We start from the raw sequence: 21,956 nt of genomic DNA on the forward strand, positions 1-21,956 counted from the left end.
AAGACCGCTCTGAGCCTAGAGTTACCCAGATGTTTCGCCTGTGTCTGTGTGTGTGTGTTCACCTGTAAAAACCTACCAGTACCCTATAGGTGAGTTCCTGCTACTCAATTCTAAATGTTTGCCATCATCCCAGTGTGCTGTGATGGTGAACTGGTAAACTCAATCTGTTTTACTCCAAAAAGCAGCTGTTTAGCTCTGAAAACTAAAATCTGTATTAGTGTATTAACCCAAATAATATAGAAACCCTGGGACTTATAAGGCCCCTGGTCCTCTGGGACCACAGGCCAGAAACTTGCCTGTAATCCAACAATGATGATGGGATAAAATCAAAAAATGATGGGCAAAAATAAATCTAACCGTATGAGCCAAGATGAGGCAAATTGTAATATACTAATTCAAAATATTAGTATCTCATAGCTTACTGAGCTATAATGCACTTAGTATCCTTTTTACTTTACTTGTCCCATCAGAGTCCAGATCGTTACAAGAACTATTGTCCATTGGCATTGTCTGATGCAGCATTACAGAAAAGGATTTTAATGTACAAAATATTAATCCTCCACCTCCAATATCAGGATAGCAAAAAGGCCACAAATTCTAATTTCATTCTCAGGAAAGAAAACTACTGCTTTTTTATTTATGTATTTAATCAACCATTTTACTTGATTTTATAATGCCATCGTAGGGTGTGACGCTAGTTTCCAGTAGAGGGCAGTAGAGCAGCTGCAGGCGCGTCTCCGTGAAGAAGAGCGCTGCTCCGAGGAATCATGGCGCGCGTTACGCGTCGGTTTGAGTCCCTGTGCTGCTGCGGGCTCCGGAGGTAACAGCGGTGCTGTCGCGGGGCTCTACCCGGGAAACGGTTACGGAGCAACGGTTGGGAGGGAGACGTAGGTTCCGTGGGAGTTTCACAATGGACGCCAGCCTCGCTCGGAGGGAGGCAGCTCGTCCGAAGAGGGTTTCTACTGCTACCGCTGAACTCGGAGCTAACGTTAGCCTGCAAGATGGCGAGCTGATCGAGGTTATCGAGCTGCAGCCTCCCAGAAAAACTGGACCTGGTCCGGTCCGACTGGGTGCTGCTGGTGGGAGGACGGACAGGAGGAGCTCGGTACCGCCACTGGTCCACCAGAGACATATGCCGATGGAGCCTCTCAAGTTCCACATACCGAGGAAAACCAAGGAGAAGCGAGGTGGGCTGGACCGTAATCTTGCTGCTATGACAGAAATCATAAGTTATTATGAAAAAGTGCATGTTTTTAAATAACGATTGTACTTTAAACACTTTTATTTATTTTTCGTCTGAATCGTGAACCCCGAAGTTCTTGTTCCTTTAAATTGAAACGCTTTAGTAACTCAAAAGGTCCATTATCGGACAGCTAAGCATCCATTCTCGGACAACTCAGTTTAAAGCACATTTTGCTGTGTTACCTCAGTTACATATCACAACATTGCATATATCCATCAGTGTGTGTCATGTTTTTAACTCTGCTCTTGTATATTTTGGTTTGAAGCTCTAATTAAAAGTTTGTATAAGCTATGATGCTAACACGACTGAAGGATGCTAGCCAACTTAGCAGTTAGCCTGCTAACGGTAATTAGCTGCGTCACTTTAAGTGAATACTTTACGTTTATTTTCACTTTCCAGCTGATTGTGGATTTGTTTGTTTTGTGAGGATACCTCTCCCTGCCTCCCCGTCTGTGTGAGAAGCTTTAATTCGTCTTTTCTCTCTCGGTAGGGCTGGAAGTGCTAACTAACGTGAGCTTTGTTTACATGTTACAGAAGGCGTGCGTGTCATTTTGCGATTTTTTTTGTTTTTGTTTTTTTGCTCGTTGTCTCCAGAATGACACACAGACGAGTGAAGGTAAAAACTAAGTAAAAAATGTGTTTCTCCGCGGTTCTGGCTTCGTGGTGCTCAGAAGGAAAGGGCTGGGTGATGAAATGAAACTTACATGTTGCACTAAATGATCACAGTGATGGTGACAATTTGGCTTTCACCTAAAACCCTTAGGGCTTCCTTTCGTACTATCTCAGTAGGGTTTGAGAGAACATTACGTATCTGAGATCAGCTAGTCAAGTGGCTGTGATATGAAGGAGAATCATTACACTCATAAGCAACTTTGCAGCTTCTGTTGTCAAATGATTTCTGATGCGGATGCAAGCTTTGTTTTGGATATCTCTAGCAGCAGAAGTGTTCACATATCTTCTTTTTATTTTGCACTGTTAATCAAACAAATATGATGAAGGCACAAAGCAGTGTTTCCCCCAGGGGAATTGGTCAGTGAGGGCGGACCTGCTGTGTGTGTGTGTGAGAGAAGCATGTATAATCCACGGCATCACTGTTGCCTCACAGCAAGAAGGTTTTGTTTTCGCAACCCAGCCTTTCTGTGTGGAGTTTGCATGTTCTCCCTGTGCTTGTGTGGGTTTTCTCCAGGTACTCTGGTTTCCTCCCACAGTCCAAAAACATGTATGTCAGGTTGATTGGTGACTCTAAATTGCCCATAGGAGTGAGTGTGAGTGTGTGAGGTTGTTTGTCTCTATGTGGCCCTGTGATGGACTGGTGACCTGTCCAGGGTGGACCCCTGCCTCTGACCCAAAGAGAGCTGGGATAGGCTCCAGCAGGTCCCTGTGACCCTGGTTATGGAGGAAGCAGGTATAGAAAATGGATGGATTTGTTCTGTTGTATTGTCCTTGAATTGCTATCCTGCACTGCCCTTTGGGCCATGATATTTTATTTTTGTCTTGTATAACAATAAAGCTGAACCTGAGAAGGCCTCCAGTGCATCTAAGGCACACAGAATGTTTTGTTCAAATGTATTCACATATGCTGTGTGTTAATGTTTTTAATTGTAGCAATAAATTATCTTTTGTTGAAATTTCTGTAATGACTGTGTGTTCATACATCAACAGCACCTTGTGCTGGATGCTCCAGCTGAGGCCTCTTCTCCCCACTGAGGGAGGCAGCTGCTGCAGGTTCTTCAATCTCATGAGAATTGGGCACAAAACAAGCTGAACTGGTCTGGCTATAATTGCTGTTGTCTAACGACTATTTTTCTGGTGTTGAAACATTCTCTTTGGGTTAGGGTGAAACTCACCTGAATGAGCCCAAAGCTGCATAAAGGATCAGCAGTGTTTTAATGTATGTAAGATCCTTTAAATAAAGATGTACATACATATCACCAGGTGAATGGCAATGAGTGTTGACCCCTAAGGCAACATATGTTAGTGTACTTTATGTCTGGTGCCCTTCGTGCTTTTGTTCTTATTAGGAAGAATGTTATTTCTACAGTGATTTTGAGATGTTGTAGACAACAGTGTGTCTCACAGTTCTGTCGGCAGTTTGTCTTTGCCCTTTCCTGTTTCAACAAGACAATGGCCCAGTTCACAAGGCCTTATACATGTAGTAGGCTCTGAAATCAATCTTCCTGGTCAATGGCAGGAGCTGTTAGCATTTTCCAATGGACAGAACATAACATGCAGTAAATCTAAACACAGGGTGTCCGCGGATCCTTAAAAAGTCTTAAATTCCATATTATAAAACTAAGGCCTTAATTAGCATTAAAATGTCTTAAATTCGCGTTTCAAAGGTCTTAAAATGAAATCTAACAGACCCCATAAAGAAGATTTTATTTTCATCTTGAAATCAATTTGAAAGCCTTTCGCGTATTTGTTACGCAGAACGAAATAGGCGGAACCAACTAAAATACGCGTTTGAGGGGAGTTTATTTAACACATGCTTTCCGGCAGCTGCGTGAACTGCGGGAAAGTTTCAGCATTAGTCTTTTGCCATGGGTAAATATAAATTTAATGACAATTGGTTACAAAACCCTAATTTTGCGCTGTGGTTAAGTCCAGTTAGTGGCAACGTGTTCGAGGTCCGGTGAAGGCTGTGCAAAAAAATGTAAAACTCGGAACAATGGGTATGAAAGCTTTGGAGACCCACATGCGGTGTGAATAAGACAAAGCGGCTGCGGAAACCTGTCGGAAAACACCTGGCATTTTATTTTTGTTTTACTCAATAAATCAAACGGTGTGTAAACAGTTTATATCAATAAACAGTGTGTTATGGTAATTGGTTGTATTGTGGGATGTTTTATTTTATTTCTACAAAATTGGTCTTAAATTTCATTCAGCGTGGTATTAAAAAGGTCTTAAAAAGTCTTAAATCTAGCTCTTAGAAACCTGCAGATACCCTGAAACATGTATTGACCTTTTTTTGTCCATCCTGACTTTTTCAGCTCTGTTCCAGTATGTCTCCACTGAGTCTAGGGAGTATGAAGACATGATGACCATCCTGACCTCCAGCTACATCGACTCCAGCTCTATTGGCTGTTTCACCTATTGCAAAACTCGGCTCGTCCACAGTGAGCTGCTGGAGAAGGAGGTGAGACATGGATGGACAGAAAGTCACTGCCAGTAAATATTTCCTGCTGCTTCAGTGTTTGTGATGAATATAAAGTCTTCTAGAAACGCCCATTCAGACATGCATTTGTTGTTTACTGTAGAGAAATTATTTGGCTTGACACCTGAGCTTTTTGTTTGCTCATGGATTGATTGTGTGTGTGTGTTTCAGTTTGTGGAGAAGAGGAGGGAAATGAAGGCGGACGGGAGGACAGAGAAAGAGCTGGAGGAGAGCTACTGTTTCCTACTGACTGATACTGTTAAGGTGAGATTAACTCTTAACTATTCTCTAGTAGGACAAGAAGTGATGTTAAATTAACACAGTGCAATCTGTAGCTGAGCAGTGCCGTTCTGTTTTTGTATTTTTACAATGTCAAAATGGGGCCAAACTGTAGAGCTTGTTTTTATGCCATGATGACTGAACCTTTTTTTTCTGTTTGAAATAGTGTGGTTGTAATGAGCATTTAGTAGTGGATATAGAATATTTTGATCAACTAATTTCAGCCATTGAACCTTATCCTTTAAGACTGATCTGGTATTTTTGCTGAATTATATCTGTTAGCTGCCACTCCTCTGTGAAAAGGGGCTGTTTGTGGGTCAGAGCCTGATCACAGTGCTGGGAAACCCCAGTAAAGGTAAGATGCTGATACATACACAGATAATAACACATTCATTTTGTTTTACCTTTTCCATCACTTTGTTGTTCATTCTGAGGGTTTTCTGGGTGTGGTCACAGAAATGTTACACACAGAACTAGTGCTTGGTAGAAAGAAAATTGTGTGTGATATAAACTTTGTTTTCAATTTTCATTTTTTTCTTGTGCGTCTACAGGAGTGTATCTGTCCAGGTACTCAGACCTGCTTCATTTGAACCCCTTTACACCTGGAACCACTGGGGAAATCGTCATTTTTAAAGTCATGAAGGTGAAGCATCTATCCAGTCCTCATCTTCATTATCATTATCATCATCATCATCATCAATATCAATATCATCATCAATATCATCTATATCATCTTCACCACTATTGTTGCCTGTGTCAGCTGACCTGTCATTGGCAGGACACGTGATGTAGTTAGAGAAATCCTGAGCTGGTCCATAGGATCAGTGTCAGGCCAATCATGTTTGTGGATTTCACTGCATGTACAGCTGAAAGATAAATGGAAAAATGACATTTGATCACTAGTGAGTGTCAGATTTCTGAGATTGGCAAACTACGCGGAACTCTTTCTTTTCAATTAAAAGAACAACATAGATTATATTCATGTAGTAGCTTCTTTATTTTCTCCTCTGCTGTCTATTGTTTCCAGTGGATAGACTGACATCACAATGCCATCAGGCTGTTAACAATAATTAATTAATGTCTTAAGGCTTTTGGTAGTGAAATGAATATGTTTTTGACAGCTCTATCTGTTTCTGGTTTCAGGGGAAAGTGAAGAGCATTTATGAAAACATGAAGAGCTTTTTAGATCCAACGCCTCGCTTCGACAGCCACATCTCCAAAAACGCCAGTAAGGTCACCTCACTGACCTCATACCGAGCCTTCGAACTCACACAGGTGAACACACACACACACAGACACAGGCGAAACATCTGGGTAACTCTAGGCTCAGAGCGGTCTTATAATAATGAGAAATGTACGGGTTATAGTACCCTGGGACGTTGATACACTTGGAAATGATTTTCATGCATGTGCATCACCTATCTGTTTGACAGGAAAAATTACCGTTTGAATGATCAGCATAACGTTTTCTTAGTTATAAAGTTCGCCCTGAGGTCAAGCTGTGGTAGAGACAGCACTATTGTTTATTGCTAACTGAAATCAGCCTACAGATATAAATGTTTGCATCAGGAAGTTGAGATAGCAACCTGTTTAGGAACAGAGTGACAAGGCCACGTCATACGAGGCAGCAAAAAACGGCTTCAACATTTCGTTCTGTTTCGTTTCAGCAATATTTCTACGAGTATTCATTTGATGAACTGCGCCAGCGTCCTCGCCAGGTTTGTCCCTACGCTGTGGTGTCCTTCCAGTTTAAAGGAAAAGACTCTCCGCTCCCCAGCAAACCTCTGGCTCCCATCAGGTATGCTGATCAGGCAACTCTGAAATTTAACTGATGTATTTCAGGGAACCATCTTAGCTAAACAAAAACAATGAATAATTTCATTTAAAAACACTAAATAAGCTAATGCAGAGAACAGTGGTTGAAGCTGACTTCTTATAGGATAGTATTAGTCTGTTTGTAATTTTGGCCAATTATTTTCACGTTTTAATAATAGTTAATCAGTTAATCTGGCTGTTCATTTTTGGATTAAATCAGGTGTTTTTAATATATTGTAAAATACATATATTATAAAATATTAGTAAATGTTGAAAAATGTCAGTCATAAGTGATGATATCAAAAACGCTGTTCACTTTACAATAATATGAAAAAGGAGGTGCCACCACCGAAGTATCTAAAACCAAGAGAATGTTTGACATTTGGTCAATGATGTTAGTTATCAAAATAGCTGCCTATCGATTTTCAGACAATCAACTGGAATTTCAATTTTTTTTTTTTTTTTTAAAGAATTTCAAAATATTAAGAAATCTGGTTATGGATGTCCTTGTAAAACATTTGGCAGTAAATAATGCAAGGAGTGATGCAATGCAAGGATTTGTTACAAATGAGCATAAACGTACAAAGTAATCAATATTGTTGGTGGTGCTCTAAATACTGTACAGTACAGTACTGTAAAGTTAGAGCTCAGTGATAATGTGACCTGACAGCTTCTCTCTCTGGTGTGTTTGATGGACAGGTTGAACAGTCAGTCAGCAGAGGGGAGTAAAGGTGAGCACTGATCCCTTTTTTCCTTCAAAAAGATAGTTCACTCTTCCATATTGGACATAGTAGGAAGTCCTCTTTTCCGTGAGTCTGATTCTGATGAGCTGCACTCTCTGTGTCTCTCTGACTCTCTGACTCTCTGTCTCGTTGTGTTTTACCCTCTCAGAGCATGCTCAGTTCACAGTGTGGTCTGGAGATCTGGTTAAAGGTGACCGGATTCTCTTCCAGATCTCCCTTCGCTCCTTCTCTCCTCCCTTCCTGCCCTGCAGACTGTGAGTACTGAGCTAATTTCTGATTATTTTGGAAAAGTTTCACTACACCCCAAAAAAGTGCATGAGATATGTTGTAATCTGCAGTCTCACTACTAGACAATTCTAAATCTTTCACTTTTGCCCACTGCATCTTTAAAAAAATGTTTGCTCATACAATGTGTTTGCTGCCACAAAGGAAATAAATTCAAGTTTACAGAAAATGAATTCACCACATTGTTGCTGCAGAAATCAACAAAATGAGATCGAAAAAGAATTTGAGAAATGCAGCAGAAGCTACAAAAATGTGTGTTTACGTATTAAAGTACTTGACTTATATGAGAGGAGAAGCTTTCTATGATTAGGACATGTGTGAAAGGATTTCATATCAAGTCCTAAACTGCGAGGTGGTGGGCCCACAATCAGGATCATCCTATATTATATGGTGGTTACTTTAATACAGGGCAATGTTGAACAGGTACATCTTCAGATTTTAAGAAGCTATGTTTTGTGTGTATCTCCTTCAGACCAGAGAAGTTAGAAATTGGCTGTGTGATGCCGTTTGACCAGGTGACCAAGCTCATCCCCTCTGGCCTGTTCTCCTACAACCTGTACAACAGCAGCCAAGAAGGTAAAGTCATATTAACCTTCAGACTGAAGGGACATTACACAGATAGATGCTGCTGATGAAGATACAAAGTGCCATTATTTAGTGCAGATATCCTTTAGATTTGACCATTTTCATGAGGAAAATCTTGCAGCTGTAACTGAGTATTTCTGAAACTGCTCACATGAGGCCAACAGTCCTTTCATGAATGACTGTTCTTAAATGTATTGCTCTCTTTTTGTACTCTGTCCTAACTGTACTAACTACATTAATAGTGTCCAACTAAAAGAGAAGGTCAGTGGGATTTTGTGTGTTTTTCTGTGTATAGTTGTGAAGAACGGTCATTGCTGCAGTCTCCTAGAGGTGATTGATAGAAGTCGATCAACAACCAGTGTGACAAGACTCCTGCAAGAACTGGAGATAAACAAAGTGGTGGGTTCTGCTTACATGAATTTCCCTAATATATCTTTATTTTATATATCCTTCCATACATTTAAAAGGGAAATAGACAAACTGGTAAATGTCTCTTCTCTCTACAGGTTCTGGTGACTCCACTTACAGAGAGAGGATTTCTCTTTCTGCTCTCCAGTGTTCAGATGGCCTCGTCCTCTGGTATGACTGGTCTGCCGCTAAATTATATAGACGATAATCTGTCACGAGTCATGTGGTAGCGAGGGTACCAACCTTTGATGCCTTTTTAGCATAATACACTTTTTATCACTGCAGTTATTCCATTGTACCACATTGATATCACATTTTTGCCTTAGTAGTAACATTTATATGTGACTCACATTGGCTCGTTACAAATGGAAAAGCATGAAATAAGCAAGAAGAAAATTGATTGTAAAAACTGACACAGGAATATCAAGATTAAAATCGCACACCTAGTAAATTTATATCTGTATAAACTAGCATAACTAGAAAACTGGATTTTTTGTTTGAAATAATAGCACTGGTGGTGAGAACTGCTATGCTTCTCTATAGAGATGCCAATGAAGTGTTGAGAACAAAAATTTATCAAAAGTTTGGTGTTAATGCAATCTAATGCAAAACTCTTTTTGCCTGCAAACTACTGCACAATTCAAAAAGTATAAATGTGTTTTTGTATTTTCAGAGAGAGGAGAGAGATGGAAGAGGTCTCTTCAGGCCTTGTTTGTCTTTCCTGACACCAGAGATGTGGCGAAATGCAGTGAGTAACAGAGGGACTGCTGGGGTGGCTGGGTCAATCATTTAAAGATTTTTTTTTTTTTTAAATTGTACTTTTTCCTCTTTCTCCCTGTAGCATCAAGATGTGCCTCCTCTTCCCCTGATGCCTCTGAGTCATCGATGACTGGGGTGGAGTTTATGCCACGGCTGAGATCATTCGTTCCAGCGTTGCACCATGCCCTCATCAAGGCCCGCGCCAACCCGCCTGCTGAACTGTCTGCGGGTGTGGAACTTCAGGTGCGGGAATACCTCATCGGCTTGAACGAAGGCAAGGTACAGTATAATCAAAATCTCTTTAAACAGTGAGAATTCTCTTTTTATTTTTCCTATTGGACTCTGACATTATCTTCATTTAATTTCCTGTTGCTGTTATCTGTGGGTGGAACATATTGCTGAGCCATAGCAGCTCTTCTCGAAGGCTTTATGCATAAGGTCCTCTCAGATTCACTCCATTTTAACTAAATGGATACAAATTTAGCTCAGTATGATCCGGTCATGTCTGCTGTGGGTCTCTATCCAGTACCCAGTGGACCTGAATGACCCTGAGCAGGAAAGAGGAAGAAAGAGAATTATTGATGTTTGGTGATAAGGTCCAGGACACAGTCAGCGTTCCAGTTCATCTAACAGGTGTTTGAGGGGCTGAGGTCATGGTTCTGTGCATGATGTTCAAGTTCTTCCATACCAGTCTGGGAAAATTGTATCTTTCTGGGTTTGGCTTTATGCATCAGTCATCATTGTTCTGCCCATCATTGAGTGTGCTTGAATTTTTGATGTTGAATTGTTCCCCACAAAAGTATGTGTCTTTGCTGTTAAGGTTCGACAATACCCCATAGGCGAGTATGACTCCAAACTGGATGAACGAGGAAAACTGTTTCCTGCTCCCAAACACCATCGGGTAAACATGGACAGCTACCTGCGCTCCTACCTGTACAACCCGGCCCTCTACCTGCTGTCAGTGGCCCGAGCCAGACAGCTGATGGAAGCACACTGTGGTAACGAGCCACAGGAGGTGAAGCCCAGGAATAGCTCTGGAGGCCACGGAGGGGCAACTGGGATGGAGGCGCTCAGCAATGCCAGAGACAGACAAACCAACACCCAGAAGGTAAAAGCTGGCATCTGGGTTACCTTCGATCAACATAACATTTGCTAGTATTACCTCAGGATGGTGTGAACAAGACTGTTGAAGTGCTCAAGTTTCCTGTTTTTATTATGCTAACATTTTAGTGCTTTGTGTGTTCTTTTGTTCAGATGCAAAATCTTGTAGACCTGATCCTAACCTGTAAAAGAAATGCAGAAAATGAGGTGAAGAGGGAGGAAGAAGAAGGAGGGCTAAGGACACCATGGAGGAAGAGGAGGCAGGAACAGGTGACGGCTGAGAAGGCACTTAAATACCTGAAAGCATCGCAGGAACCTGGAAGATACAGCAAGATTCCAGGTGAGGAGACAAGAGTTGGCCAGCAGCTGAAAAAGGAATCTCTGAGAGTTTTAAAATGCAAGTAAAATGCTGTCAGACAGGTTCCCTGTATAAAACTAATGTCTCATCAAAGTCTCCAAGAATAAAAGAGTCTTTGCACCAAATGACTCAGTGCTGCATTGCACTGCAGTGTTTGCCACAACTAACAGGACTTTGACAAGGGCTAGCCTATAGTGTCCTCAGAGTAAGAGCTCTGGGATGGCCTTCATAACAGATTGGAATGAGTTCCAGGTTCGAGTGAGGAACAATCAGTTAATTGATTTGGGATGTACCCACAGAATGCAGTGTTTGAGATTATGGACTGACTAATCTTGTTAGCAAGTTGCTGCACTTGTGAAAAAATATCCTTCTTATGTGAGAGTGAAGGCCAAACCAGATAGTGATCATCTGTGAAAGATCCAAATATCCTGAGATTTGTTTTTAGCTCATGTTTGTGTAGTGGCCTTGATGACTCTTAAAGTAGTATTCAAGAAGTAGTCAAACCATGTGTTGTTTATTGACATGGTTTCTTCCTGCTTTTGGTTCCTAGTTGAAGTAAGGCAAGAGCCTGCCCCTCTTGGCTCTCTGGCAACTGTGATTGGCTCATTGGGTTTAAAGGATATTGACCTGAGGGACGATGGATCTGAACTAGCTGCCAGACTTCTCAGCCTGCTGACAGGTGAATAGACATTGAGTCTTCCTGTACTCCTATAGCATGTGTGGACCCTCTAACCTTTCATTTGTACTTTTTATTTTCTGCTCCGCTGTTTGTTGTTTTATTTCATTTATTAATAAATGTCACTCTGTTCCTGACAGGCCTCAGTCAGGCTGCAAGTGCAACAACCAATCAGAATCTTTGTGAGTGGCAGGAGGAGGGGCAGAGAGACTCTTGTCCATTTGATAGGCTGGCTGCCAGGCTGGGCCTACCCACAAACTGTGACATTGACCTGAGGAAACAGGAGGAGTTAGAGGTAATTGTGACACCTGAAGTAAATATTTGTGTTTGACAGAAAAGCTTCAGTTTCTTTTCCTCTAATCATTGTATGGGAGGACTTCAACTGACAGTACATAATAATGTCTGGGCGAAGAGTTTGAACTGTGGGAAATCAAAGAGACATTTTTTAAATTTATTTTCTGACATTTCACATTGAGAAAACAATATACAGGTGGATCCATAATGAAACCAATTGTTAGCTGCAGCCCTACTCAAATTAACAGCACTTTACTGAACTAGAGTGATTCAATGGCAGATGGTAAGCTATCATTTTAAAAATATAGTTTGCAATCTTTTTTTATGACGTAAGCTTATTTTTTTATAAGCTTTTCATGGCTTCAGTAGACAATAGACTGATGAAAGGCAATAAAGGGAGAGAGATAACTAGATGACATTTAGCAGTCAGTTCATGGCTGGTGCTTTAACCCCAGACCCCAGTTCATAATGCAAAAGCTCAAATTGAGCAGCTGATGTTCAGAGGTTGTGGTTTTGTGTATGCAGGAGCAGACGGCAGGCAGCATCAGTAGTTTGGAAGGTTTCAGTCCCAGCTCCCACAGCGGGGAGATGAATCATGGAGCAGCAGGCAGAGGAGGAGGAATGGGGAGGAGAACAGGAGGATTCGAAGAGGATGATGAAGAATGGGAGATCCCATGGGTTCTCATTCCAATAACAGGTGTGCCTAGAAAATGGAAAACTAAAACCACACACATCACTTTAAAATGAGCTGTATTTAGTAGGATTGGTATAACAGATGATAGATCATGTGTTTTAAGTAGGTGTAAATAATTTCATTTCCCTGTTTTGGTGGAACACTTAGTGCTGTTGTTGAAGACAAAGTTTCCATTTTACCCTAAAATGATGTTTGAAGCAGCTGAGTACTGTGCATAGTCTTCAGACTTAGAGCAACAAACATCAGATCAGAATGAAACGGTATGAGGAAAAGAATGGGGTTGTAAATAGTTTACTTGTTAAGTATGCAGATTATTTTGCTGCATTACTGCAGGCTGGCGATGCTGCTTATGAAGCAGCAGGTCAGGGTCACAGCAGTGACCAGAATAAAAGATGGAAGTAGAAATGAACTGTGAACTGTGTCTGCAGGTCTATGTTCAGAGCGGTACACCCAGAGAGACAGAAACATCCCTCAGGACCCTCGTTTCCAGCACCTCACCACGGCAACAGGTGTCACCACAACAACCAAACCTCCCACGACGAGCCCCACCCCATCTCCTGAGCCCAGCTCTCCTCCCTCGCCCCTCCAGTGCCCATCCCCTGAGCCCAGCCCTCCTCCCTCACCTTCCCAATGCCCATCACCTGACCCCAGCCCTCCCCCTTCACCCTTCCAATGCCCGTCTCCAGAGTCCAGTCCCCCCCTGTCCCCAGGGCCCTGCCCTATCCCTGCCTCCTCTGAGTTCTCATCTTCACACACCGCTTGTCCCCCTTCTCCTTCCCAGTGCCCAGCCCCTCAGAACAGGTTTCCCCCTTCCCCCTACAGGTGCCAGTCCTCAAAGTCCAGCGAGCTCAGCTCACATATCAGGGAGCACGGTGGGGCTAATGAGGGCCAGTTTGCCCCCCCAGCCTTCAGTGAGTTTGCAGGTAATAACAATCAGCCTGAGTTTGTTATAGGGTCTACTCGGCTCATCTGTTTGAGATCTGTTTTAGATTGTAAGGCTACACACAGTTTTGACTCTGTTCACTTCTTTCTTTGGTGTGTATATTGGCCGTTTAAAGTTTCTACCTCTGAATTTGATAATGGGACCAAGCTTATTTCCTGTCGCTGTGTTTACCAAAACCAGTAGCAGGCACTGGTGGAAGTCTTCACTTCACCTAGTGAGCTCAGTATTTAGGTTAGGCTTCAGTTCAAATAATAATATATTAATAAAATCTGAATGTCACAGCAGTCAATGTTTTTATACAGTTACTTTTGTTCCCAGTGTAACATCATGTGTTTCCTGCTGCAGGGTTCAAGGACAGAAAAGAGACACCTCAGGGCAAAGACAAGCAGAGTGAAGAGCCATCTATTTCCACATCCATCCAGGCATCTATCCCTCCAGCCCCAGAGAGGAGGACAAGCCCCTCACCACGGCCTACTGAGCTAGGGAAGGTGGAGGCACAGGGGAAAACATGGGAAGTGAAGGAGGCAGACCTTTTGGAGGAGGGAAAAGAAACTCATCCGGTTGATAATGTGCAAAAACGAGGGGTGGAAGCGGCCAAAGGCAAAAAGCACTTTGAGCAGCAAAAAGGGGAAGTGAAGGAACTGGTAGTTGGCTCTCCGATTCCTTCGTCTGTCTCCTCATCTTCTGCTCGTCCTCTCAGAGACATTGACAGCATTGTGGACAAACATCTCGGTGACTTCTCCTCAGAGATACAGCTCCTCCTGCAGGAGGAGAGCATTCAGTACAGCTTGCCACAGTCCCCACACTCCACCTCAAATATAGAAACCACTGCACCTCCACACACCGTCCAAAACCCAACGATATCTCAGCTTTCACAGTATGTGTCTTTCTACAACCCCTGTCCCCCGGTGCAGGACTATGTTAGCTCACTACACGACAGCATTAACAGCATGCTAACAGAGTTTGACAGGTGGCCGAACCACAGTACTGACACCAGCCGGACTGATTCTGATACCACGTTGGCTAGCAAAGTTAGTGCTTTTGTGTCCAGCATTCGAGCAGCTAATGGTAAGGATGATGAGGTTTCTGCTAGCAGTGGAGACGACACAGCAGACGTCAGTGCTTCAGTCACTCAGACTCCTGCCAGCTCCACCGCTAATGATGTGTGGCGGCCAGATGGAACCACCCAAGAGCCTCCTGATGCTACAAACAGCCCGAGTCCCCCAACTTCACATGTCACTTTATCTGTTCCCACCTCTGTGTCTGTCCCCGTCTACATGCCTACCAGTTCCGCCGCCCTCCATGCTGCTCTTATTGAGTCCCCACAGTCCCAGTGGAAACCACATCAAAATCACATGTTGGAGACACACAGGGCTGTTGCTCACAATGTTGCACAAGACAGCAGCACTATCAGGACTGCACATCGTACCACTGGTGTGGACTTTGGGGACCTTGCAGGTTCAGACTGCAAGCTGACTTTGCCAGGATTTAGTGGTGTCCCTAAGATGCTGGCACAGCCCTCATGCTCCTCTGAGCCGGTCTCCAGCTCGGCGCCTGTGTTTGCCCCGAGCCCCGACACAGGCCCCACTCCCCCAGCCACAGCCCTGAGCTCTGTGATCAGCCAGCTGCAGCCAGAGGTGTTCAACAGCCTGGTGGAGATCATCAAAGATATCAAGAGAAACTCCCTGCAGTTCTACCTTCATAGCACTGAGCTGGGGGACCAGGTGTATGAAGAGGTCAAGGTAACGTCGCCAGTGGCATAGGTCATAGTGTAATCCAATCCCAAAGCGCACTGATCCAAACCACAGTGGAGTGGCAGAGATTCAGAAAGAAAATTTTACATCTGCTTGGTTTAAAAGTCAATAGTTTACAACTGTTAATTTAATATTTAATCTCCATTTGAGTCTTCTGCTGCTCAGTTTATTTCAGATTACTTCTGCAGCTTGTCACTTAAAGGCTGACACTTAAAACTGTTTCTCACTTGTCAAACAAAGTGCTTAGTGATCTGCTCTTAACTTTAAATATAGTCCTAAACTACATTTAGATCTGGTAAGGATTTGGATTCACTGAGTTCGAGTTTCATATGTCAGTGTTAGAAATTAAGAAAATGTTTTACCCTCAAGTTACCTAATCCACATTAGTCTAGTATAATCGAAACACTGCTGAATAGGGTCTATGGTGCAAACATAAGTTTGTTTTCAGGGCGAACAGTTTGCTGTACCTGACTTCTTGATTAATGAGGTTAACAAATGTTGTTCCAAGTTTTGACGCAGTCACAATCTGATTTAAATGCACATCTCAAATTACGTTGCTAACCTGTGTAAAAATGTCGTCTGTTTAACCTGCTGGTCTCCACCCAGACACTGGCTGAACACAGTCTGTACCATGGCTTTATACTCTGTACCCTTATGTTGCAGGAGCACCTGTTGAAGCAGGGGAACGTGGAGCAGAGTCCTGTAGACTTTCTGAACCAGAAGAACTGTGACAGCAGACTGCTGGTCATCATTAAGAACAAAGACATAGCTGGACACATACACAAGGTGCTTCAGAATGACAATTTAACAGATGGTTACTTTGTGTCTTGAATATCAGTGGCAGTAAACAAAGTGATGTCTTCTCACACAGACACATTTCTGTACAGAGACCACATGTACATTCCAAGTGTTAGTATCATGTGGTGTGTTCTGTATGTTTGGCTTCTTTGTTCTTGCTGCCCCCAAAGTAAACTTAGTAAGTCTACGGTTGTTTGTCAACCTTCCATTGAGTCTATGTCTTAGTGCAGAGTTCCTCACCAGCTTCAGTAGATGTTCTGCTGTTAATGCAGGTTTCCAGACGTTCTACTTGTTGGGGAGTGTCAACCCAACGTAACAGTCACTAACACACCTGTGTGGTTGGTTTGTTTCATATGCTTCAGCAGTGGCGCCAGCTGTCTCACAGCAGGGTGGGGCCACATGTGTACAGCATCTAATTGACCTGAGCCCCCCTGGGACAGGCACTAACCAGTCGTGTCTGTATGTCTGTATATGTGTGGGAGCCTCTAGGTGCTCATATCAGCTCTGTACATCACATCAGTGTGTAAGAGGTCGTGTCTGCTGGAAAAAGCAAAGGCCTACTGACCTATTGAACCCATGAAGATGGTTTAGAAATCATCTTCTTCAGCAATCGGTCAGCTCTCAGGCAGCCTCTGCTCAGTGTCTCCACTGCCCCCTGTTGGCCACTTATGTGTTCAGAAGTTAAAAATCTAAATCTTCTAACCACCCTGTGTCATGACCACTGGGGTGTAGGACACTACACATGTACTGTGATACAGCACTAGTTGTCTTGTTCGTATAAGCTCTCAATCTGTTTGTGGTAAGGAAACATAGTTTGCTGCCACCTGAAGGATCTCGCTATCACTGTCTGTGTTTTCTGTTGGACTGAAGAGGGACTGATTGTGAGAATTGTTTGTGTGCACATCAGATCCCAGGCCTGATGTCTCTGAAGCAACACTCGTCCGTGGTGTTTGTGGGAATCGACACACTGGATGACATCAGGAACAACAGCTACAACGAGCTCTTTGTGTCCGGAGGCTGCATCGTCTCAGACGAGTTGGTCCTCAATCCAGACTTCATCACTCATGGTGGGTCACAGATTCAAATCCATTAACAGATCCACCTGCTTTTATTTCCAGGAAATTCATTTTTTATGAAAAATAAAATATTCTGCTAGAAATTCATGGGCTGTTGTTACAGATCGACTGGCTATGCTGCTGATGTTCCTGGAAGAGCAAAGTTCTCTGGACAGTGTTTGGAAGTGGAAGGTTCACTGTAAAACCCACAAGAAATTAAAAGAGCAAGCCAGGTACTGATTGTTTATCTGCACTGTATAACTGGCACACACCAGAGCCCAACAGACACAGGAGGAAATGCTAATACATTTAATGACATCTACAAGTTATGTTTTATGTTATTTTTTATTTCAACAAAACATCAAGGATGTCTGCCTTTTTATAGTTTTTATATATAATGTAGATCTATATTTAGATCTATATGTTAGTATTCCAGAGATATTAATGCCATTTTGATGGGAGTTGTAATAATGCTATAAAAATGTTTAAAATGTGGTCAGCAGAATGTCTGCACATCCATGTCTGTGCTGTACATCGTTAAACATGTACATGTCTGGGCAGGTTCAGGAGAGATGCAGCCAACCTACTGGAAGTACTGTCGACCTATCAGAAGCGGCAGATCGTTGAGTTCCTCCCATATCATCAGTGCGACATGATGAATCATCAGTCGCCTGACCTGGACTGTCTGATTGAGCTGCAGGCCCGATACACACAGTACCGACACACTGTCTTCCTGACTGGTATGTAGTGTGAGACCTGGCACTCCAGACTATTCATGATTCCCAGTCACTGGTTTCTTGACTGACCCGCTCAACCTCTGTGATGTTTCATGTTTTGTTTTGTCAGAGGATTGTGAGAGGTTCACTGCTTACTCCATGGCTGGCATCATTGTGGCTGGTATTGAAGAAATCCTGTACAACTTCAATAGTCTGGTTGGTTACCATGACATCAAGGAAAAGCAGCCAATCATGGATGACCTGCTGTCACCCAAAGGTCAGTTGTGAAAGATGTATTTTATTGAAATTAGAAGATATTATTGAATTAGAATCCTGTTAGTCTTTGCCCCCCCATTCCACCATCTCTGCCCCTGGTTTGCTGCACTTTTGTGCTTTACTGACTGCTGCCCTCAATCCTTAAGTCTTTGCACACAGCTGAGCCATGGTGATTCTGTGCCTGGCTCTGAACACTCTCCCTCTATCTTCCCAGAACACGTCCATCCCCTCTGCTCTGCTGACCACCCTCAACATCTCCAGCAGGCTGGCTCCAGCCTCCGCCCTCTGCCCCACTTCTCCGACCAGCTCGTTCCAGATGCCTCCTGTAAGGACGTCGCTCCACAACATTCAGACAGAGACTATGAAGTGCTGCGATTGGCCATCTCACATTTGCGGGCTGAGCGTCAGGCGCAGCAGCAACAACAGCTGCAGCTGGTGGACTCCCAAGCAGAGTGCAACATCAGCTTCCTTCCTAATCCTGTTTGTACAGGGAGCAGTCAGACCAGCACTCCTTCGGTTCCGGGAGATCCCACTCAGTCAGTCCAGCTCACTCCTGGAGGGAAAGCAGTGGCAGCCACTCTGGAGTTAATTCACTCATCACTTCAGCCAGAGCTGGGGGAGGAGGAGAGGAGGGAAGTCAGGGTAGAGCCTCCCATAGAGGGACGGCATGTGGGAGGAGAGCCGGGAGGTCAGAGAGATGGTGCTCCAGTAAATGTGGTGGGCTTGCTGGGAGAAAACCAGATTCCCAGTAGTATTGATACGCTGACACCTTTGTCCAGTGAAAACAGGACAGAATCCAGTGACCAGAGCAACTTGACCGGTGAGGGGAAAGAGAGAGCAGATCAACAGGGAGACCCTGCATTTCACAAAGCCAGCTCCTCCTGTCCTGTAGAGGGCGACATATCAAGGTTAATAGACGGAGTTTGATGTCCATTGTAGTTTGATGTTTGCTATTGACAGTGTAGTTTATAATATGATCAAATATGTAATATTCTTAACTGGTTAACAAGATCTGTGTATGTTTAATCCTCAAATCAAACTTTCTGATTGATTCACATCAGTTTCATTGTTTCAGTTTGTCAGATTTGGAAGGAATCTAGATGAAATCGATAGGGACCAGCTTTCATTTGAAATGACTGTCCTGACTGTTCTAAGAAAACATCACAGAAATCTGACATTTCCGCCTCAGCATGCTTTTCTGTTCTTTTCCTTCCTAGAGACGTGCAGTCAGGCCAGGAACAGCCAGCGGCAGGAGAGCAGGTTCCACCTGGAAACAGCCCACCTAGTAGCACCACAGAAACAAATCCTGGACTCCTGCCTGGACTACAGCAGCAACAACTTAATGAGCAACTGCTGCCCCAGTCGAGATTCTCACAACCATCTCAGCAACACCGAAGCGCCCGCATCCTGCACCACCCCAACCTGCCTCGCTTCCACCAGCCCTTCGCCTCGGGCCCCGTGTTAGGGCCTCTGACCAACTTGCGAAGGATAACAAGTCTACTGGGGCCCACACCTGTTTGGTCAGGGGGCCTGGGCCCTGGAGGTCCTGCCCTGTTCTGGGGCTTCCATCAGCCTGGCCCTGGTGCTAGCCTCCTGGGGGAGTACCACAACCATGCTGGTCAGGGTAATAACAGGTCCAGAGGGGGGCACAGAGGAGGAGGCTTTAATGGGATGTAGAGAGCCAGTTAATCTACACCAGCTGATCCTCCCATTTAACCTTTACTCACTTGCTGCATTCATGGAACCAAAAACCAAGTGCCACCTTGTTGCACAGCATGTGCAGAAACACAACAGTAACAGGTGCTACACTGAAGAAAGACATACAACGCTCTGCAGCCTGCTCCCACATATTTAGTCCTTACACCACAAAATCAGGGTGATGACTAAAACTGCTGCAGGATCAGTTCAGGCCAGGGTCCTGGATCTTCATCAGTCACTTTAGGTTCATGAAGTTGGCTACTGGTAACTGGCTAACAGTGTTGAAGCTCACAGGCAGAGTGTGAGTGTGATATGACCTGCAACAACCATCAGGGAATCTCACTGTGACTTTAGTTGGGCATGTGTATCTGTCACAGGGAAAAGTGTCTCCCATTAAAGAGACTTGTACTTGTCAGCTGTATCCTGGTCACCAGTCTCATGTGAATGTTATGGAATCGAAACCCTGAGTGGCAGACAGAGTGTGGACTGTCGTGCTGATGTACCTGCTTACGTCAACTGTTTGAGTGGCTTGAATAAAACCTACAGCCTGCGTTTTACTACCTACTGTAACCACTACCTGTTTGTGTTAGTACTTCAGACAGAAAAGGCCATATCTCAACTTTGGATGTGTGTGGGAAGTTTCTCTTCCAATTTCTAGAAGTTTTATTTAGTCAGACTCAGCTTTTCAAATTTTAGACCTGATATGGACATAAGTCGTTTTCTGGATGTGCTTCTGCCTCACAGAGAGCCTCTGCCTGACTGAACAGTCTGATCATTCAGCAGCCTTTCAGCCTCCACCATTCAGACCTGTATTGTTTTGAACACAGTGCTGATTTACAGTACGGCTGAAGCGTTTAAAGGCTTTTGCTGTATCCCTAGTTTTCTTGAATGCACCACCACCCAGACTGTGTGTTTTCTACACAAAAGGAGAGAGCTAGGGGACCTGAGCGAGGAACTGTGAGGGAATGAGGAGGACGGACTGCCTTACACGTCTTCCAGTGGACACTGTCTTGTAAAAAAAAATTTTTTTGTATTGAACATTTGGTTTGTTGACCTGGAAGCTGTTTGTGTTTAGTTGTATATAAAAAGTGCTTCTGTAACAGACTGGTTTTAACTTAATCATTTTTATGTTTTGTTTTGTTTTTTTGTTTTTTTTACATCGGATTTTTGTATTAAACTTGCCTGTGTAAACCAGCAACTTTGCCTCAAGACGTTCTTGGCCTCAGACTGAGCTAAAAGGTCTCAGCCACCTGGGACAGATCTGATTTTATTCTAAATTTATCTATGTTGAAATCTGTGCATCCTTTTATTTCATTGTGTAATCTATTTAAATACACCGAGCTCCCAAAGTCCTGTGAGAGTTTATTTTATCAACACAACTAAAATGCAAGATTAACATAAAATGAAAAAAATATTTCAGGGGCTCCAAAAAATAACTTTTTAGACATTTGACATACATTAAACTGCCAGTGAGAAAGACGTCAGAGTATAAAGCAAAATTTTCTGTATGTTGCTGCTTTGGTTTTACCCTGCAAGTCTTGGTCCATAGAAGCTTCTACCAGCTGACCCTGTCTCCTTCGTGTCCTCTGTTAAACTCACTGACGTCGAGCCATCTGCCATTTGCAGGTATGTTTTTAAAATATTTCATCCTTTTTGTATGAATTGGGTCTTTTTTATTATTTGTTGTTGTTCTCAGGGGCATTTGGGCAGAAAAGACGCTGATGATGTTCACAGGATGAGTTCCAGTAGGAGCAAGACTCACTTGAGAGGTGCCATGATGGGTCCAAACCTGTGCCAGCTGTGTTGTTTGTGACTGCAAACACCTGAAGGCAGGAGGAAAGATGATTGTCTACATGTGGCTCCAAAAGTATCCACCTCTTGAAAATAAAAACAAAAACCTGCTTTGAGTGGGAACCGGCCCTGTCGCTGTGTTTAAGCACAGTAAGACAGGACCGGTTGTTTTTATTGATGATGTGAAGATTAATGTTTGGTCTGTAAAATGTCAGAAAATAATGAAAAATGTTCAAGACATTTTGTCATATTGTCAAAACCCAAATTCTAAACATTTATAAACAAACATTTCAGTCAGAACCTGTGAGTTTTTATTAAACAATGACTTCAGGGGGTATCAGAAGAGATGATTCATTGTTTCATTTATTTACTCCGACTAATGAGGGTATCAGCGTATTATACAGTCCTCTTTAGCCAACGTTTTAGCTATTTGTAAGTGTATCCATGTTTTAAACAGAGGTCTGCCTCATTCTGATCTGACCCTGTGTGCTGTGTTTATAAATTTAATGCTCTTTGTTTATAGCAAGTTTC

General features: G+C 43.2%; 1 protein-coding gene across 4 annotated transcripts; it reads left to right on the plus strand.

Moving 5' to 3' along the window:
• The first annotated feature begins 747 nt into the window (after positions 1 to 747).
• tasora (transcription activation suppressor a) lies at positions 748 to 20,828 on the plus strand. 4 transcript variants are annotated; one of them, XM_026306997.1, is made up of 29 exons: positions 748 to 1,187; positions 4,234 to 4,379; positions 4,569 to 4,661; positions 4,959 to 5,031; positions 5,228 to 5,319; positions 5,820 to 5,951; positions 6,344 to 6,474; positions 7,191 to 7,222; positions 7,383 to 7,488; positions 7,992 to 8,095; positions 8,400 to 8,503; positions 8,611 to 8,683; positions 9,186 to 9,260; positions 9,354 to 9,550; positions 10,092 to 10,379; positions 10,526 to 10,712; positions 11,281 to 11,409; positions 11,547 to 11,701; positions 12,226 to 12,397; positions 12,823 to 13,317; positions 13,683 to 15,079; positions 15,755 to 15,877; positions 16,797 to 16,956; positions 17,069 to 17,177; positions 17,506 to 17,684; positions 17,791 to 17,937; positions 18,082 to 18,844; positions 19,154 to 19,646; positions 20,560 to 20,828. In XM_026306997.1, the coding sequence occupies exons 1-28, from the start codon at positions 911 to 913 to the stop codon at positions 19,611 to 19,613; spliced, it is 6,399 nt and encodes a 2,132-aa protein (XP_026162782.1). In that variant the 5' UTR covers positions 748 to 910; the 3' UTR covers positions 19,614 to 19,646; positions 20,560 to 20,828. The 4 variants fall into 4 exon arrangements, with proteins under 4 accessions (XP_026162782.1, XP_026162781.1, XP_026162783.1 ...); XM_026306996.1 differs by having other exon boundaries at positions 19,154 to 20,828; XM_026306998.1 differs by having other exon boundaries at positions 18,151 to 18,844; positions 19,154 to 20,828.
• The last annotated feature ends 1,128 nt before the right edge of the window (positions 20,829 to 21,956 follow it).

The sequence above is a fragment of the Mastacembelus armatus genome, chromosome 5 (assembly GCF_900324485.2).
Source record: "Mastacembelus armatus chromosome 5, fMasArm1.2, whole genome shotgun sequence".
Taxonomy (NCBI): Eukaryota; Metazoa; Chordata; class Actinopteri; order Synbranchiformes; family Mastacembelidae; genus Mastacembelus; species Mastacembelus armatus.

What these genes read in the sequence shown, in the direction of transcription:
- tasora (XM_026306996.1), top strand. Translation starts at nt 911, where the DNA reads ATGGACGCCAGCCTCGCTCGGAGGGAGGCAGCTCGTCCGAAGAGGGTT. An exon ending in GAAAACCAAGGAGAAGCGAG is followed by an intron (nt 1,188 to 4,233) that starts GTGGGCTGGACC and finishes TGACTTTTTCAG; the next exon opens with CTCTGTTCCAGTATGTCTCC. An exon ending in AACTGGAGATAAACAAAGTG is followed by an intron (nt 8,504 to 8,610) that starts GTGGGTTCTGCT and finishes TTCTCTCTACAG; the next exon opens with GTTCTGGTGACTCCACTTAC.